Below are 19,115 nucleotides of genomic sequence, written 5' to 3'. Positions count from 1 at the left end.
TTTACCACTCCATATAAAAGTCATTTCTAATACTTTAGCCACTCACAATAAAATTTTGGAGTGTGCTATGATACTTCTTTGATTCCATTTGGAGGTCAGTAAAGTGGTTTGACCATTTGATTGTCCGAAGTATTGGGTTTGCTATAATTTGTTTTTCTCCAAACCACATAAAACTAAAGAATTATTGATAATAATAATAAACAATAGCCCATGAAAGTAAACACGTAAACAAAAAAACTAATTTCTATATTCAAAGCGGTGTTTTAATTTAAATTAAAACTGCTTTCTCGAACGACCATAATTCTTAACGACCACAGGTTCCGATAAAAGACTAATATTCTAAAAGACTAAAAGATCTTTACTTATCTGCTAACATCAGGCTCGAAGGGCCATATGTTGTTTTCAAATTAAGCACCGCCCAACAATATTGGACAATGTAATTTAAACACTAATATATTTAATTGTACTCGACAACAACGTGTCTTTATTTATATTATCGTGGAAACAAAAAACTTTACTTTTTATACATAAGACGACAATATACAATACATATTAACAAAGAAATGCACATATGTGTGGGGGTATACCAGAGAGAATATCATAATAGTTAACAATATATACATAATAGGTTGGGGGAAAATTAATTTCGTATTTATTGCTTTATTTCAATGCCTTCTAAGAAGTGTCACAATCCTCTAATTTAACCCAATTATGGCGTGTTCTGTTCAATAATTTATTGATAACAAGAAATCAACTTCATAATACCCTTTTCGTTGAATAATTTGTACCTATTGGCAAAAAACTTACAACCAATTTTCCAAGGTCTCTATTGAGGCCACACTTGTAACTCCGAGCGCATTGGCAAAAGACAGGAATAGGATGTAGTCATTTGGTGCTCAGTGCGGACTATAGGGTAGATGCATAAGAGCTTCCCATCCGAGCGGCCAGAGCTTCTGTCACGTCATCAAAGATGTGTGAGGCCAGGAGTTGTCTTGTTGTCACCTATCCACCAATGCTGGGCGTTTCTGTTCGATTGCTATCCTCAAACGGTGGAGTTATTCTCAGTAGAGGGCAGAATTGAGGGTGAAAAAACAGAAAAATCATTCGAACAACTGTCGTGCAACACTAACTGAAAGAGTATCGGCCTTGTATACATGAAAAATTTTCTTAGTCGCTTTTCACGTTTTTTTTAGTTCAGGTAGTAAAAATGTTAAATATGGCAAATTTCTTCGTTGTGACCCCCATACTTGCTGAACCAATCAAGCGCAATACGGTCCAAAGAGTCGTTATAGTATACACTTACACTTTTACAATGCCTTATCGTATAATCCAATGTAACCAATAATGAACAAGATATACTTGGTTACAAAATGGTGATGGAAATACCGAATTACTTTTTCCCTTACATAATGTACTTGAATGTAATTCTTTTTAGAAATTGTTAAGAAATGATACGACAATAATATTTTGTAAATACTTAGTAGATGAATAGCAGTAGCTGAGAGTGACTTATTTGGCTATCGATGAGATGATTTTGTGCCTTTCTTCTGTTTATTTTTTGCAAGAAAATTGGCGGGATACAATAAATAATAAACTTATGACAATAAAAAGAAGTTTATATTTTCATTGTTTTTTATCATTTTTGGCCAAGAAGGTTTATTACGATTGTCTACGTGAGTTTGAAATTATAACTGTTAATGTCTGAAATTTCTAATCTCATTAGTATATTTATCATTTTCATATTGTGTAATTTTATGTAACCAATTTTTATTCCTGCTTTTATTCAAAGGCCTGTGCTCCAAGATATGTATGGTTTTCGCGCAACTATAAAAGACGAGAACCAGTTGGAATATGTCATATAGCCAAGAAAAAATTGGAAAAGTTTTTTCAATATTCTCCTTGTAGTACCAGTAAGATGAATTTTTTTTTAAATACAATTATGAAAATGCTTCAGTCATATTTACTTTGTTTTAATACAAATATTTTAAACAATATAACCTCTTTTATGTCTTTTAAATTTATAATTTAAGAGCCAATTATGAATGATCTTATTAATTATTCCACTTTATTTTGAAAATGATTACGTATACATCAGCAAACAAGGATAACTATAGTTTATAGTGATATTTGTCCGCATATAAGTCATCCCTTAATGTTATTATATTTTTTATGCCATTTTCATGGCCCTGTTTTTTATGTATAACGCTATTTAGCCAACATTCACATTCCTAATGATATGTGGTTTTAACAACAAAAAATTGACTATAGGAGTGTATTTTAAAGATAGAAAAATTATATTTGTTTCACATCTGGTTTATTACATTTTTGCAGAAAATAGATTAATTTTGCAAATTTTACCACTTATTTTTTTTAGCAAATGTAAATTAAATGATAACAGATTTGTTATAGTTCTTCCTATACCAAGTGTAAGAGGGTGCACAAAGAGCAAATCCATTTTTAAAGTTGTAATTTCTAAGCACTGCTGACGTCGCATTTATACAGACAGTGCCACATAGGTGTATTATATATACTACATTTTACTATTAAAATCTCCAATCTGTGCTATAAGACTCTAGAGGAAAGAGTTCTATATACACTATGTCCAAAACTTGATGGTGGTTGTGAAACATGCGTTTTATATTTAAAAAAATAAAAAAATTTTGGTCGGAATTAAATGAAATTTGGCTGATACAATCATTAGGCAATATTGTATTTTTCTGATGCAATAATTTTCAATGATTGTATCATACAACAGTATAAAAGCTCTCAGAAAACACCACAGGATGTTAGTTGAAAATAATAATAGTTCAATATCGAAAACAGCACAGCACACTTTGGAGACCAGGACCAAGGCTGTTGGCATGATAGAGGGGAAATCGACCTTGAGAGACGTTGCTCAAAGGTTACAGATTCCTCTCAGGACCATTGATAATTGGTGGAATAAAAGGAAGGATGGACAAACCTTTGTAAGTCAGAAGGGTCGAGTAAGGAAGAAAAAACTTAGCAAAGTTCCCAAACAGGTTATTTCAAAATCTTTGACCAAAAAGAGGAAATCTACAAGGAAACTTGCTGCAAGATTGACTTCAAAGGGCTATCCAGTATTCAAGTCGTCTGTCCACAACTACCTGAGGGACTCTTTGAATGGATTGCCATACGAACCTCGTCTGCACCCCAAACTTTCAGAAAACCAAAGCAAGGTACGGTTTCAATTCAGCCTTTAGTTAAAACACTGGACTTCAAATGTATCATCTACAGTGATAAAAGTCCATTTGAGCTATTTCATGCTGCAAATCCCCTAACAGATCGGGTTTGGACAAGCGATAAAGGAGATGTGGAGCCCACTCCAACCGTAAAATTTACTCAGAAAAATCAGTTTTGGGCCATTATCAGCCACCAGACAGTATCAGAACTTCACCTGATTCCACGAAACAAAACTGTGACGACCGAGTACTACGTAACGGATATCCTCAGCAAGTCTCTGATGTCGGTTTTGTGTCGTCCTGGTTTGTCTCCCATTGAAAATTTGTTAGGCTTGGTCCAGAGGGAACTGAATGAAAATTCGCCCACAACTTCAGAGGATGAATTTAAAAAAAAAAACTGAAAAATGCTTGGGATAAAACTCCTCGAGATACTTTGAATAATCTGTATTAAGGGACGCCAAAACGTATAAAAAATGTATTAAGCTCAAAGGTCGTCATATTGGGAAGTAAATGAATTTTTTCGCCAAAAAAATCACTTGTTTAGGTTATTTTATGAATGTTTTGAAAAAACCACCATCATTTTTTTGGACATAATGTATATATATAAAGAAACTGAAAAAAGCTTAATCACCACGCCGCACTTAAAGCATAGAACTTTTCCCTTGGGTCTGGCTCCTTTGTATTTGATGTTATACGAGAGCCTTCCAAAATCCCTTCCCTAATTCCAGTAAGAGGTCTGATAATCAAATCGATTTTACGAGAAGGAGAAAGCAATATTTCAGTTGCTTTAAATTCTGCCATACTCGCTCTACTTGTAGAAGTAACTAGATCAGCATAAAAGAATACAAAAATCTTATCATGGGCTCACTGATAGAAAATTAAAAACTAATGTAAGATCATATGCTCAAGCTGTTAAAATGGCAGATTTAGATACTTCCCTTGTTTTGAAGAAGGCTTGCATAGAGTGCCTCAGCCTAGAAAGGAAATTACATATTTGGCTCCTTGTCACGCTGAAAGAGATTTACTATCTACTAGGAATTCAATATCTCCAATAGAGTGAGCCCTCTGTTCCCACACTTAGTGAGGACGAATATCTTTTTTAAGAGACCCAGATATTCGGATTCCGAGAATACCGTATCCTCCAATACTAATCAAACTGTGGCAAAACAAAACAGTACATAAGTAATCCATAATGTAATACAGGTGAAGAATAGGTGTGTACTCCAGAGAAGAAGTTTGCAGAGTTTGCCCCTGTTCTATCACAAGATAATAGTAAAAAGAGCATGGATTTCCTGAAAAATCTACGGTCAATAAAACAGACCCCGCTAGCGATACGCATTTATTCTACCCCGAATCCTACATCAGTCCTTGAATTGCTCCCCACGAACATTTGCTCTCTGAATTGTACTAAAAAACGTGATGGTCAGGAAGGGAGTTTACAAACAGTTAATGAAGTTCAAAAGCTCCTCCCACAAATAAGACAATTTTTACACCAACTACAAGACATTCCCTCCATAGAAAAAGGCGAAACCCTTCAATAAAACAGTTTAAGTATACAGTATTTAAGTCTTACACTTTTTTTTTAACTTTATTATTTTTAACAAATAATTTTGAAGATGAGTTTACTAATGACTTTTAATGTAAACTCAATATTTTCGATTGGCAGAGCTGCAAAGTTTTCAAACTTTTATCAAAGTTCGTTCCTTTCCAGATGTCGTAATTTTAGTTGACACGAGACTGAAAATGACGAAAGGCATTCTCCATCTTCTATCAATGTCTTACTTGCACTTCTACGCCAAGGCAACTAGAAAAACGTCCCACCTCTCAAGGGAGTAGTAGTCCTAGTAAAGAATGCTCTTGAGCCTCGAGTTATACTTTCAGGCCCGATGGTAATTATATCGTACTAGATATCCAATTTTTTGAAAAAAGAATGCCATTCTACGCAATATACGGGCACAATTTCGATTCTCCTTGTTGGTTTTCCAAAGTAGTAGAAAAGTATCCCCCTACAATAGGTAATAAATATATCTCAGCTGGATACCTAAACATCACAAGAAAATCGTGTGGAGATACGCTTGGATACAAAAAATCCGATAGTATGAAAAATACTAAAATTTTTGAAAAAGTAGTGAAAGATTTAAATCTTAACGATGCCGGGAATTGTTCGACAGTACTTCACCGAAAGTTACCTATGATGGAAGAAAAAAACTGGTAATAAAATACATGAAAGACGAGACTATATTTTCATACCCCAGAATGAAACAGATCTGCTGAAACATTTTAGGGGTTTCCCGTCTTATATTTCAGAACATCATCCCATTTTCACATCTTTTAAAAGTCCATCAAGGACCAAAAACTGCTTTTGGAAACTTAACAACTCTCTTTTGGAATCAAAGGAAATCTGTAATAAAATTTTAAATTGAATAGAAGATCAAAACTGGATTTAGGGGAAATAACGTCGTTGGACACCTTAAAGAACATGAAAACTATCAAAAGTAATCTTTGCACAGAAGAGGAGAGAAAAAGGAAAATAAATGTCGCCAAGCACTACAGACTTGAACTCGAGCAGCTCCAGTCAGACCATGCAATCTTCCAGCAATTCAAGGTTAATATTATAATGTTTCATTTTGCATTATATGTTTAAAATTTATGTTTCTCTAGGCAGATATTGACACAGAAGACATGGTTTCGTCACAAATTGCTGCGGAGTTAATAAGCTCGGGAGTGTTCTGTCTGATGCAGGAGCTATACAAGGTGATCGTTATCCTGGCTTCAATGCCCATGATCAGCTGTGAGGTGGAGCGGTCATTCTCCTGTCCCAGAAGGCTCAAGAACCACATGAGGACCACCATGGACCAGGAGAGGCTCTCCTCCCTCACCTTCTTGAACATGGACAGGGTGATGGTGGACAAGGTGCTGCATGAAGACATGGACAGTTTGATTGACACCTTTGCGTCAAGGAAAGAGAGGAAAAACTTCTTCTTCTAATCATGATAAAGAACACAGGCATTTTTTTCTTTTTTTTCAAACACACCACTATGTATACATGCGAGTTAAGAACATCAAAACTTGTGAACATAATTTATTTTCTGTCGATGTAACCGTTTCATGGTATATTATAATCTCGTTTATTATCTTCATCCGTTATTATTTTAAAAATATTTAAGGAGGTTTAAATTGTTTGACTTAATTGTATAGTTCAAAAATTTTCTCTCATTCTTGCACCGTGCATTTTATACTCCATTATACTCCTTCCTTTATGAATAGGTCGGCATTGACTTTCCGTCTAGAGTTTTTCCTTTTCATTTAATTTTCCCAATGTTTGCCTTAACAAAATAATGGTCAGACAGTCCATTGGACGATATTCTTGCAAGATTTAATTTATGCTGTAGCATTTGCCCTGTTAAATATCCCACGTTCACCACTGAAAATCAACCGTTCACCCTTGTAAAGCGGACAGAAAAATCTTCCTGACATATGGCACTGCTCGGCTCCACCAACATAAAAGTCATGCGGAAGACGCTGAATCTATCATGAATAAAAAGATTAAGAAAATACAATAGTTTCTAGGCTGAAAAAATACAATATGTATTTCAGCTAACTACAGAATAAAATTTTAATGAGCGCATCTGTCCTGGTCTACTGGAAGTTTTCAGAGCCGTGAATAGATGTGGACTGTAATGGCAAGAGATGGGATCATCGTGGAGATCAATTATAGACTACGTGCTTCCACTTTAGGGGCCTGTCTAGCCTTTTAACTTTAACACTCGCCTGAGAAGTCATGACGTGAATTTTGAAACCCATGGGATAACGTCTGTCGTCCAGCTGGACTCAAATAGCATCGTTTGAAGAATTTCACCTTTTTGCTAAGGACCAAAACACTGTTCCGTATACAAAAATCATATAAAAAGCGTCTAGGTCCTCCAATTCCAGCATATATTGCACTAGAAACCGTTTCTAGTAAATCAATAAGAGAAGCCTATAGCAGCGACCTTGCTATGAAACACCTTTCCACTGTTGAGGGAAGAATGAAGAGACTGGACCTAGAAAGAGACATAAAAAAGAGTTGACCCATTTTTGATTTTTTCAAAAAAAACCTTCCAGTGATTCTCAGCAGAACTGGTTAAGGTACAGGCTGGCAACATCCTCACTTTTTACGAATAAATCGAGTGCGAAACAGGAAGATAGAAAGTGTTCTTTCTGTAAGAAGGAGACGTAGACATCATTTCATATTTTTTTACTTCTGCCAGATGGTTTACCCAAGTGGGGCTTGGTAAATTTATAGTATGGCACCACTACGGAGTGAGACTCGCCAAAATGGATGGGCTTATCGTTACGTCTGCATCATATGAGGAGTGTATCAAATAAAGAACATTGTTTCCGAGATCTAGAAAGTACTCTACACGGCGAAGCATACAAATGGAATTATTCCACTCGGAATCCGAAGCTGCGTGTCCACCTTGACTAATTTTATGGACTGCTTCTCAAGTGGAGGTTTTAATTATGCTTTTGACAAATAAAGTCCATCCAATGGAGTATTTTTGTTTTTTTCCTTCTCTATCTCTGATAAATATATAATCGGGAGATTTACTCGTTTGTGATTCTCTTAGAAGGAGGCGAGAAAGAAAAAATATATATATGTTTTATACCATTACTTTTTATTATGGATTCCTATTAGGAAACAAATGTTCAATTATTATAAATAGTGAATGTGTCCTGTTTTTCGTTAGAGGGAAAAAAAGGGTTGGAGAAATATTTATAAAATTTGTTTAAGCGAATAGTATTATTATTTTTGTTAAAGAAAAAAAAAATCCCCCAAAAAACTTGATTTTATACGGAAAAAGATTATACGTAACCATTAATAAAAAAGACTAACTGAAAATGATGTGTGAATAAAATCAATCTACTTGCAGTGTGAATCTTTGTCCAATTTTCAAATCAAACCTGATACACACTTATTCATTGTCAGTTCAATAACAAGGAGACATAGGCTGCATTTTAGAATTCATGATACATTTTTTTTTAAATTGAAATTGCTGATCTCACATTTTTAATATAGTAATATTTTTTTGTCTAGGGGTGAGGTAGGATAAATAAATTTTTAAATTATGAGGGCTTTCGGTTTGTAAAAAAGAAACCAAAAATGCACATTGTGAAACGGGAAAAATGAAGCATATTTGTGACGAGGGTAGCTTAGGTTTAATTATTTTTTATAAGATTGGCTACATGCAACTTATAAAAAGGAGGTGGTGAAAGAACTAAACACAAATCCCATAGACAGGAATTTATCCCCAGTAGATCCTCAATAATACTCTAAGTACTGAAACTTATAGTCAAGGTTGTACTTTTATCAGTACGGTGTTTTTATCCGTTCCAGTTCTTGAATTGATAGAACTGGAACCCATTAAGTCTTGCCAAAGTCGAAATGTGGCCAGGAATATTTGTTATCGTTCTCAGTTCAATAATTTACGATATTATCCTTTTGAGATTCAGCTTTTAATGTATAGATTAATAAATTATGATTCATTATATAACGATAGAATCAATTTATTTCAATGCATATCTTGATGTACGAAAAGTTTTAGTCATGCTTTTCTATTTTTAATTTAATAGCTGTTTTGAAGGATGTAATCATCTCTAATTCAATACCATTTAAAATTTGCAGTATGTCACTTTATTATTCAGGTTTGTTTAGAATAGATAACATACTAAATAAAAGGAAGAATATTTTTCTATGTAAAATGTAATACAATATTTAAAAAAATGTATGTAAAAAGTTAGGAAATGTATCTTTACATAGTGCACCTGAATAATAGGTGTTTACTTTCAGTATGGCTTCAGTCTATAGCAGATCGGAACGTTCTATACTTAAATGCAAATTAAGACTAAGTACTAATTATATGAGTTATTTAATAACTTTGACTTGATTTAATAGATTCAAATATGTTTTACAAACATTAGCTATTATAAGCCAAAATATCTTAGTATCATTGAAAAAAAAAAAGTGAAAAGTTTCAAATATTAATTTTTCCACCAACAGTATTGTAAAGAAATAATACTGAGCTTAAATTATAGTATTTATTGTGTTGATAATCCAATAAGTCTTCTAGTTTAGAAACAGTGCGAATACGGTGAAAAAAAGATTGGAATGTGTATATTATAAAGACATTGGTGCCATATCCATTAATTTAATGATCGTATAATCTTTGAAAGAAAGGGATAATGGTCCTTATTAGTTGTTGTTTTATTTTAACTTAAACTTAAATATACAAAACATATGATATGAAGTGAAAATGTATTTATATCCTTTAAATCACAAAGAGTCAACGAAAACAACTAAACAGAGAATAAATTGTAGTTTTGTTTTTCCCATAAAGGAAATTGAGAGAGTGTATGCATTTTATTATACTACTTTATTTATGTGAAACACCCCTGAAATATGGGTGTTTCACTTTGAAATAAATGATCAAATCATTGCGAAAATGAATTAAAAGATGAATTATATTGGACTTAAATTTTTTTATCTCCATATATGAAATTTTTTATATCTGTAATATTTTAAATTAAAAAATATATATATTATTTTCCTCAACAGCATGGCGTTAATTTATAAATATTGGATTTATAAAAATAAATACGTAAAACGAGAATTGCCTTTGTAAAAAAATCATTTAAAATTATAGCTAAAATTAAATAAAGACCTAAAAATCAAACAATCACAAGCTAATAAATACAAAGCTTCACATACATAGTTTAATAGTTTTAAAAGTTAAAGAACACAAAAACAACTCAAATAAATCAGAAAGAAAAAGACAATTCAATCTGTAGTTTCTTGCTTACACTTCTTATAGCGCCGAATAACTAGCCTAACAGTATTTTCATACCGAAGTGAGATTCTTGGATAATATTTAATTTGGCAGCATAATTCTACGATTAGTCTTGTGATGGGGAATCATCAGGATTTTATATGGTGTATCCAGATGTAGCCCATATCAAGATTGTTCTCAGATTTCTTCTACCAACACTTTATCTTCTGTAAGCTGTTGAACAGTAAACCCTTGACAGTTACTGTTCGATGCACTTGTTGCTTATTCCTCATCTGAACTGTGCTTCCTTTTAGATGGAATACCTAATAGCAAAAACCCTTTCCGATATCGTGGGGGAAAATTTAGAATAAATTTGGAATTAGATTATTTAAATATTTAATATGATTTTCAGAACTAGATAGCTAACAAAAGTTTGTCGGATATCGTTATATATTCGTCCACTATATTGATAATATATCAATATAGAGTCATCCATGCCAAATCGATCAAAAAAGGGAAATTTTTCGCAGGACCGCCTCCAATTTTTTTTAAATTTTACATATAGTTTAATATTGAATAGATACTCAAAAACTAAAATTTTAGTCTTCTTTGACCTCCATATCAGAAGTTAGAGGGTCCTAAAGTTCCACCCTCGAGGCCAGCACCCATGTTTTTAAACAGCTATATCTCTTGTGTTTTTAATGATATCGATCTACTTTTAATGTGATTGGATAGATATTTACACATTAATTGTTCTATATTTTATACTTTTAACCAATAAAATGTCTTTTCGACCTTGGGATAAGAATGTTAAATCTTTGGCCTTAAAAATTTCAAACATGCTATACTTCTATTTTTTTTTGAATTTTCGTGAAATGGCCGTCAACATATATTAATTAATTTAAAAAAGTGTTGGGGATGCTTTCAAATTTGGGCCAACCCTATAAGGGAAATTCTAAGAATGGGATCTACAAAACTTGGGTACAATATTAGAAAAGATAATTAATTTAGAATTGTGGTGAGACAAATTTACACTCATTTATATATTTTTTTTAATCCAAGTTATATCGATTTAGTATACTACAATGCCTAAGTGTTTGTAAATATATAGGGCATTATAAACCTAGTGATCTCAAGGTCAAAAAGACATTTTATTGGGTAAAAGTATTAAATACAGAATAATCAATGTGTAAATATTGATCCAACCACGTTTAAATTAGATCGATATCATTGAATACACAAGAGAAATAGCTGTTTATAGACATAGGTGTTGGACTCGAGGCTTGAACTTTAGGAGCCTTTGACTCCGGATATAGAGGTCAAAGAAAATTTTTTTTTTTAGACTTTTGAGTTTCTATTCAATATTAAGCGATATGCAAAATTTCAAAGAAATCGGAAATGGTGCTATCTGATGAGTGATTGATTTTACGTGGAATACCCCTATAGTGAAATCAAAGTAAAACCAGTCGAAATCAGAAATTGGAAGTGAACTTCCGGCTATCGTTGATGCCTTTCAAAGAACGCATACTCCTCCTCTCTCATGTTTCAAGAAGACATACGCTCCTTATATACTTTTTTAAGATAAGATGTGCATCAGTAAATATAAAAACTTCAGAAGTAAACTTTAAATACCAAGGAGTAAGAGAAAGATTAAACTTTCCTGATCTCTGCAGACGGCAGAACTATTTTCCAGTATTAAGAATAGTTGATTTAAATATAAAGATAATATATTAAACTAGGAGAGTAAAATTTTTTTCATTACTTGTGTGACCTAATTTCCCTATACCATAAATGTAAGATCAATCAAATGCATTTTACTTCCTATAGAAACACCAAAACTTCTATATTTCTTTTAGGTGTAATGACTTAATTGTTCCATTGCAGCCAGAAACAGTTACAGAGATACGGGACACCCTTGTCTATAGCTTTTTCCCAAGAGTATAATCCATTAATCACTGCAGTTGAAGCTCCATTGAATAGGAGAGTACGATTGGCTTTACAGGACGTAAGATAAAATTATGACTTACAGAGTCAAAAGCATTAATTAAGTCAATCACAATTATTTCTACAATTTTTTTTAAGATAATTAATTGTTGTTTGAATATTTCGTTAAATATCAGCCATTAATTAATTTTTGTTAAGTAAAGGATTTGTTTTGATAAAACACCTGCTAAGATTATATATGATTCAATAAGAATTTTAAAGGCCTCGAATTACTAGGGGATGCCCCATTATCTTTTGTGAGGAGGAATAAAATTTTACTTCGAGTTCGAGCTGAGGGGAGCAGATCGCTTTTTTCCATCTCAAATCTAAACCTTAAGAAACCAAAAAGCAATATTTTCAGTACATAGGGTAAATATTTTTCCTTTTATATTGTCAGGTAGAGAATCTTTGTCATCCTGTTATAACTTTAAATATAGTCCAATATATTCTCATATATCAAGATAGAACAAGATGCCAATTCTTTAGGTCTAGGAAACCCACTCTTAGATAATCCAAAAAAAAATATTTTATTTACTTTAATTAAAAATAAAATAAAATTTATATGATTATCCAATAATTATGAGGAAAAGGAAACAACGCAAAGCTTCTTATATTATAAATACAGTCAAATGTGAAAGAAGTATAAGTGAAACTATGTATCCTTTTTCTGAAAATAGTTTGTGTGATAAACTTGAGGCGGAAAGGCATATCTATGTATAATCAATAACTACTCTAACAATTAAAATGATTAGGATGGTCCTTTTCTGCAAAATATCTGAATATTGGAACCTTTTTACCCCGTCTGTTATATAAATGGGTATATATCTATGATATTTAAATATTATAATCTTAAACTTAATGTTTAGGGAGATTCGAAGAGATTCTTCTCCCTTATTCGGTGGATGTCATCTCCTTTAATCGAAGTATCATCAATTCTGTTCATGCTCTTAAATATCAAATTCATGAATTCAAATAACGTGGATCACTATTCATTGGTTTAAAAATGCGTTAGTTGTTTCAGATAGTATATGGATTCCTCATATACTTCAATTAGATCTCATGAGTTCTACTACAGAGTAATAATAATTAATTCAAAGCACATTAAAGAACGGAAAGAGAGTTATCATCATCCATCAACAGCTTCTTCATGTGCCTCTTGAGCCTGTTTCTCTCAAGGTAAATTTACAGCCGGTTTAACTTAGCTAATTCTCAAGCCAGACCTGTGGGATTATTTTTCAAAAAACTTTGGAATGACTTCAATTTTTCTAATCAATTCACGGTCAGTATTGGGCAACAAATAATGTGACATCAAGGGCATAATTATTAAGTAAATGTTCAGAATCAAATAAAAAATGTCAAATCTTCCATATCTCCTTTACATAGATATAAAAAATTCGATCTTGATTGGAATTATTAACTATTCTGTACGTTCTAAAAATCTTCAGTATCGAAATAACAATGATTAAACTAATTATTAATGTTTTGACATATGATTTTTTTAGACGCCTTTTTTGTAAAATGTTCGTTTATGCAAAATTTACACTATCAAAATATTCGCTCTTTTTTTATTTAAATATCCTTTATGTCAGGAATACCCCATACAATTGAACCACATTTCATTAACTGTTGTTGATGATGAGGTAGGAAGAGAACTTGAGGAAGGAAGTTGATTTAATATAAGAGGGGTTGAGGTAGGAAACTGATTCCGAATAGGAGAAGGGTTTGAGGTAGGAAACAGATTCAAAATAGGGAAGAAGTTTGAAGTAAAAAGTGGTTTTAACGTTGTAAGAGGTCTCTAGGTTAGAAACGGATTTATGGTAGGAGGGTAGCTTGAGGCAGGAAACAGACTTGTGATAGGAAACTGTCATAAGGTAGGATGAGTGCTTAAATTAAGAAACATATTTGATGTAGGAGGTGAATTTGGATTAGGAAGAGGACTCGAGGTAAGGAACATATTATAAAAGTGAGGAAAGCTTGAAGTAGAAAGTAGTCTTGAAGTAGAAAAACGGATTTAAGATAGGAGGAGAGTTTGAAGTAGGAAATTGACTTAAGGTAGTATTATGAACTTCTCACCCGAGATAGGAAACAGATTTATGGTAAGATGAGAGATTGAAGCAGGAAACATATTTATGGTAAGAGGAGAGCTTGAGGTAGGAAACTTACTTAAGGTAGGATGAGTGCTCGAATTAGGGAACATACTTGAAGTATGAGTTGAGCTTAGTGTAGGAAGAAAACTTGAAGTAAGAGGATAGTTTGAGATAGGAAACATATTAAAGGTGGGAGGAGAGGTTGGAGTAGAAAAATCTCTAGATGGAGAAACTGATTTAAGATTGATGCGATTGATGTGGGCAACGGGCTTGAAGTAGTCCATTAGTCCCTTAAGAACTTTTTCCTCTTGTTATAACAATTGATCAGAGTAGCTATATTATTTTCTAGATATTATTTCTTTTGATATGTTACAAGAGTTTCTTGACATAATAATTTTCAGGAATCGAAATGGTTAACTCCTTAGATGAAATGTGATTCTTTAATAGCCTTAACGATTCATTTCTTTAGTATTGGTCCACACTTTCATTCTTATAATTCCAGGATGGTCAGAGGATAATATTGAGAGTGATATTTTTTTTATTCCTTTAATGTTACTAAATTAATGAAATTTTTTATTTTTCAATTGAACGATTTTAAGTCCATCGTGTTTTGTAGGTTTTGCAGACAATTTTTGGAGACTTTTTAGTGACTAGTTCAATTAAGTCATCAATGTCATCTACAGTTTGCTGATTTTCAGATTTAGAAACCATTCCAAACCTGCAACGGGCAGAAAACTTGTAATGATTATCTACCAAAACATGAATAGAGATTTTATCCCCATTCCCCAGCATTACAATGTATGTTAACTAGCCAATTATATTGAAATTCTTGTTCCGACCTCTGAAAAGTATTGAAAAAATATTATTGAAAGAAATCACCCACCCAAAGTTGTCGCATTAATTGCAAGTCGGGGAGCAATAATATAGTACATTATTTTATGCTATAAAAGTAATGTAGTACAACTAAAACCTTTCTTAAAATATATAAATTTACTTGCTCCACTTCATTAAACATGTATATGTAAGATGTCCCTGCTCCTTTATCTTCAACAGGGAATAAACTGATCGCACAGAGTCATCCTTCTATTCAATTTAATAATGCAGTTGAGTGATACATGTAAGGGAAATCGTGGAAAAGAAAATTAGGACGCACTCGGAATATAACTAACGAAAGAAGATTCTCTAGTGGCTATGCCACCGACGACTCGGGCTCACCTAAGCCAGACACTTTCATCACGAAAGTTATCTGCATTTTATACTTCACCCAAACTATGAGTTCTATAATAAAGACGACAGGACTCGATGATTTCATTGTCGGACAATGGAGGGTGCTTCAACTGTTCTGAGCAATGGTGTTCATAGAAAAATTATTTATGAGAATTCAGTCAAAATATTCTATTCTCTTCAGTCGCGTGGTAGTTTTTCTATCAGATTTACCGGCTTTTATTTGTTATATATATTTATATTGAAGAGCGGAAGGGAGGAATAAATAATTATTTCATATATTGAATGTTAATTATTTTTTTTATTTATCTTATATTTTCTTCTTAAGTGTTTTAACCGTTTGAAGAAAAAAATTTCCTCTCTTATGATTCAATATAATTAGATAATTAAAAAAAATAAAAATAAACTAATTTTATATAAAGATAGGAAATGAGTCTCTCCAATTGAATAGATGAATATGGAATGTATTTATTCTCCAAAAAAATCAATAGTCAACAATTAAACTTGATCCATATTATATTTACCATCATTACTCGAGTGTAGTCTTTTTTTTTTTTTTCATTTGAAAACATTACAAATATTTCTGCATGGAACTATCAATCTTTAATGCCCAATCGTCCAAAACATTTTAAGGATGGATTTCCTAAACAAGGAGGTTAAAGGGCAATTTCAGCGTTATGGGTGTTACATTCAGAGAGAAATTTAAAAATTAAGCTTAACATTGACATGGCATTGATTTGAATCAAAAAAATGAATAAACATATTTTAGTTACACTTATTAGGATAAAGATAAACCTGCATTATTAAATGTTTTGACCCTTTGGACTTTGAAAGGAGTGGCAAAATACCCAGCGTTATGGATGTTACGGATGTTGTGATTTGCACAAAATTGCCCTAAGCTTTTCAAGTGATTGTAATATATATGGCAAACGTAATTATGCCTCCCCATAGTTTCTAAATGCAGACACGTTGTCTTCCAATACTCTATAAATGTATTATTACAACAATATCTGGGGCATGATTGAATATATTTCTAGTATTCGATATATTTACTCCAATGACTTGGAAAACGAACAGCCTAAAAGTCCAAATCAGAAGTTAAGAATCTAACAATAAAAACGCCCTTCTCATTTACAAGGATTTCAATAATTACCTTTTCGACGTTCATGAATAGATCTATTGTATTGGTTACTTGATGTATTACACTTAGGAACACAAAATTTCTACCAATAAAATCAACACAAGAATATAATTTATCTTTGAGTGCAGAACTGGAAACTGATCTCAGTTTTTCTCTCAGTCGTCTGAGTTCTGCAATATCTGTGGTCCGCTTACTTTCAGATACAGATGTAATGCTTTGGATGATAAATATAATATTAAAATATGTCAATTAGATTCTGGTGCAATATGAAATTATAACCATAAAACTAAAATATATAACAATTTGAAATTTAGATGTTATTTTATTTTGACAATTGTTAAGGCCTAATTTGTAATAAGATTGTTTTCTTTTTTTTTAATTTGATTTAATTTTGAAGTACTTCAGGTACACTGGAACTTTGACCGGATGTAGGGTAATTTAATTTTTTTTTCAGGAAGACATTATTAACACCAAAACATATCTCGTAATCCATTATTTTTTTGAATTTGGTCAACTTCACAAAATAGCCAACTCTCTAATCTGTAGTCATTTTTTGTTTATTTGATAGCATAAAACGTACTTTTTGAAGCCCAATCCAATTTCAAAATAGAATTAAACCATTAAAAAATTCTTATGGACTCCAAATTTTCTGTTGGGTCTCCCAAAAATAATTTAGTAATCTTTATCAGATCGTTGAACAAGAGCAAGCCCGAGGTGATTGTATTGAAGTCGCTCAAGACACCCCCTAGTGCCAGTGATTTGGAAGGGTTAGATCAGCAAAGTCAAGAAGTAAATAAGATTGAAGATATAAATGTTCCCAGCGATATAAATACAAGTCCCGAAGGTATAGAGTCTAAAACATTCTACTAATACCTCACGAAGAAACCTAATGATACGCTTGCAGGACCAAGCCAGCTGAAGCTGTCGAAGTTCCCAGTACGTGATCCCAAGTCAGAAAAACTAAGAGTTTCAATATATCATTGTATCAACAATTCCCGTGGCTCGAGTATGATATTGAAAAAGATGCCGTTTTTTGTTACTGTTGGTCATAATTTTCTTCAAAAACGTGCACCTCATCTGGTGCTTTGACATTCACTCAAACAGGATACTTTAGCTGGGGAAATTCTCTCGACAGTAGTAAAGGATTTCATCAGCATTAAATATCTGACCTTCATAAAAGCAGTTATACCAGGTGGATAGAGTTGAAAAAGATACAAGATGGAAAAACAAAAAACATAACACATAGAATATGTGTGAAAAGGGAAGAAATAACTCATGAAAACAGAGAATATCTTATATGTTTATTCAAATATATCCTCTGGTATGCAACTAATGAAGGGTTTACGATGAGACAGATGAATCCCAAAACGGCAAGTGAATATTTCTCATCCACATTCAGCTGGAAACAAATCCCTCATTCAGATAGTTGTATGAAAAGTTCACCAGTAAAGTTATTGCTCAAAAGACATGTCGAGATCAAAGACGATGGTATGTTTTCAGAACTCATAGATGAAAGTGAAGACGCAGCGAAACGAGAAGACTTGGCTCTGACTGCAATATATTCAATAGGACATGCTGTGGAAATATTTTGGTACCTTCAGGAAGCTAGAAAAACTAAATGCCCAGGCAATCAAAGAATGGGAAATGAAATGATTAATTGTATCATCCAAACTTCAGGGTGCTCAAATTTAATATGTCTATGTAAGAGCAGATGGCACAAGTGCAATGGTAGGCAAATTTACTGGTGTTGCGGAGCTTTTACGTTCAGAGTATTTTCATGGGTTAATTTACATACATTGCATTGCTCACCGTACTAACCTCTTAGTAAACGATGTTATCGAAGGATCCAATCTTGCACTTGACATCATGTTCACAATCAACACCCTGTATATATTTTTGAATCATGCAAAGGTCAGAAGAGTCTATCATCATGTATACCGCGAGTTTTACCCCCCCCCCCTTTAAAAATTAATTATCTTGTTCAGTAGGTCGACATACTTTGGGGCTGCAAATTTGAAGCAGTTGAGATTAAACCTCACGTTATTTTAGAAACTTTAATCAGTGTTAGTCAAAGCCCTAGAGGACATGATTCAAAACAAGTCGAGCAAGCAAGGGGATTTTACAATAAGTTGACAACTCCCCAGCAGATTATAGGGCTTGTCATACTCAAGACGTATCTTACTGAAATGTTTTTTTGTCCAAAGAGCTTCTGAGTCGAAGTGTCAACTAAACAGATGTTCAGATTGAGGTTGAAAGTACCCGCAAATCAATCAGTTTAGTTAATAGACGATAATCAGATACAAGCTAAAGTAAATGAGTATTGTGACAAGATTGGTTTACTCTCTGAACGTACGCTAACCATGCTATTATACCAAACTAGATCAACTTCATCAAACAGCGCTGCAAACTCAATAAATATCCAAATTTATAATCTAAATTCTAAATCCTAGACTTTAAACTAAAATCCTCCTTAACGATGCAATGGACAACCGTTTCGTGAACTTTGAGGTCCCTGGCAATTTGGCAGATGTTGTCACAAAGGTTCCCATAAATTTTGGATATTTCCTAACGCAAAGGTTTTTGTCCAAAAATATAATACTTAGATTCACAACTAATAAAATAATAAAAATATTGAAATTTTCTTTAACAAATTTTGAAAATGAAAATTTTATAG

At 32.7% G+C, this 19,115-nt stretch overlaps 1 protein-coding gene and 1 long non-coding RNA gene across 11 annotated transcripts in view; both read left to right on the top strand.

Moving 5' to 3' along the window:
• LOC121126783 (integrin alpha-PS2) overlaps positions 1-19,115 on the top strand; it is a 130,023-nt gene that overhangs the window by 40,757 nt on the left and 70,151 nt on the right. For all 10 annotated transcript variants that reach the window (XR_011782583.1, XR_011782582.1, XR_011782581.1 and 7 more), the window contains one exon: positions 1,790-1,910. Coding sequence is in view for 6 of the 10 variants with exons in the window: in XM_071892065.1 (XP_071748166.1) it covers positions 1,790-1,910 (121 nt within the window). In the remaining 4 variants the exon portion in view is untranslated. The remainder of the gene's footprint in view (positions 1-1,789; positions 1,911-19,115) is intronic.
• LOC139906744 (uncharacterized) lies at positions 1,918-19,070 on the top strand. The gene is made up of 2 exons (XR_011782591.1): positions 1,918-5,805; positions 5,862-19,070. It is a non-coding gene; the product is annotated as an uncharacterized lncRNA (long non-coding RNA).

Source organism: Lepeophtheirus salmonis, chromosome 12 (assembly GCF_016086655.4).
Source record: "Lepeophtheirus salmonis chromosome 12, UVic_Lsal_1.4, whole genome shotgun sequence".
Taxonomy (NCBI): Eukaryota; Metazoa; Arthropoda; class Copepoda; order Siphonostomatoida; family Caligidae; genus Lepeophtheirus; species Lepeophtheirus salmonis.
Note: the sequence above shows the minus strand (reverse complement) of the source record. Positions and strands in the feature narration are given on the sequence as shown.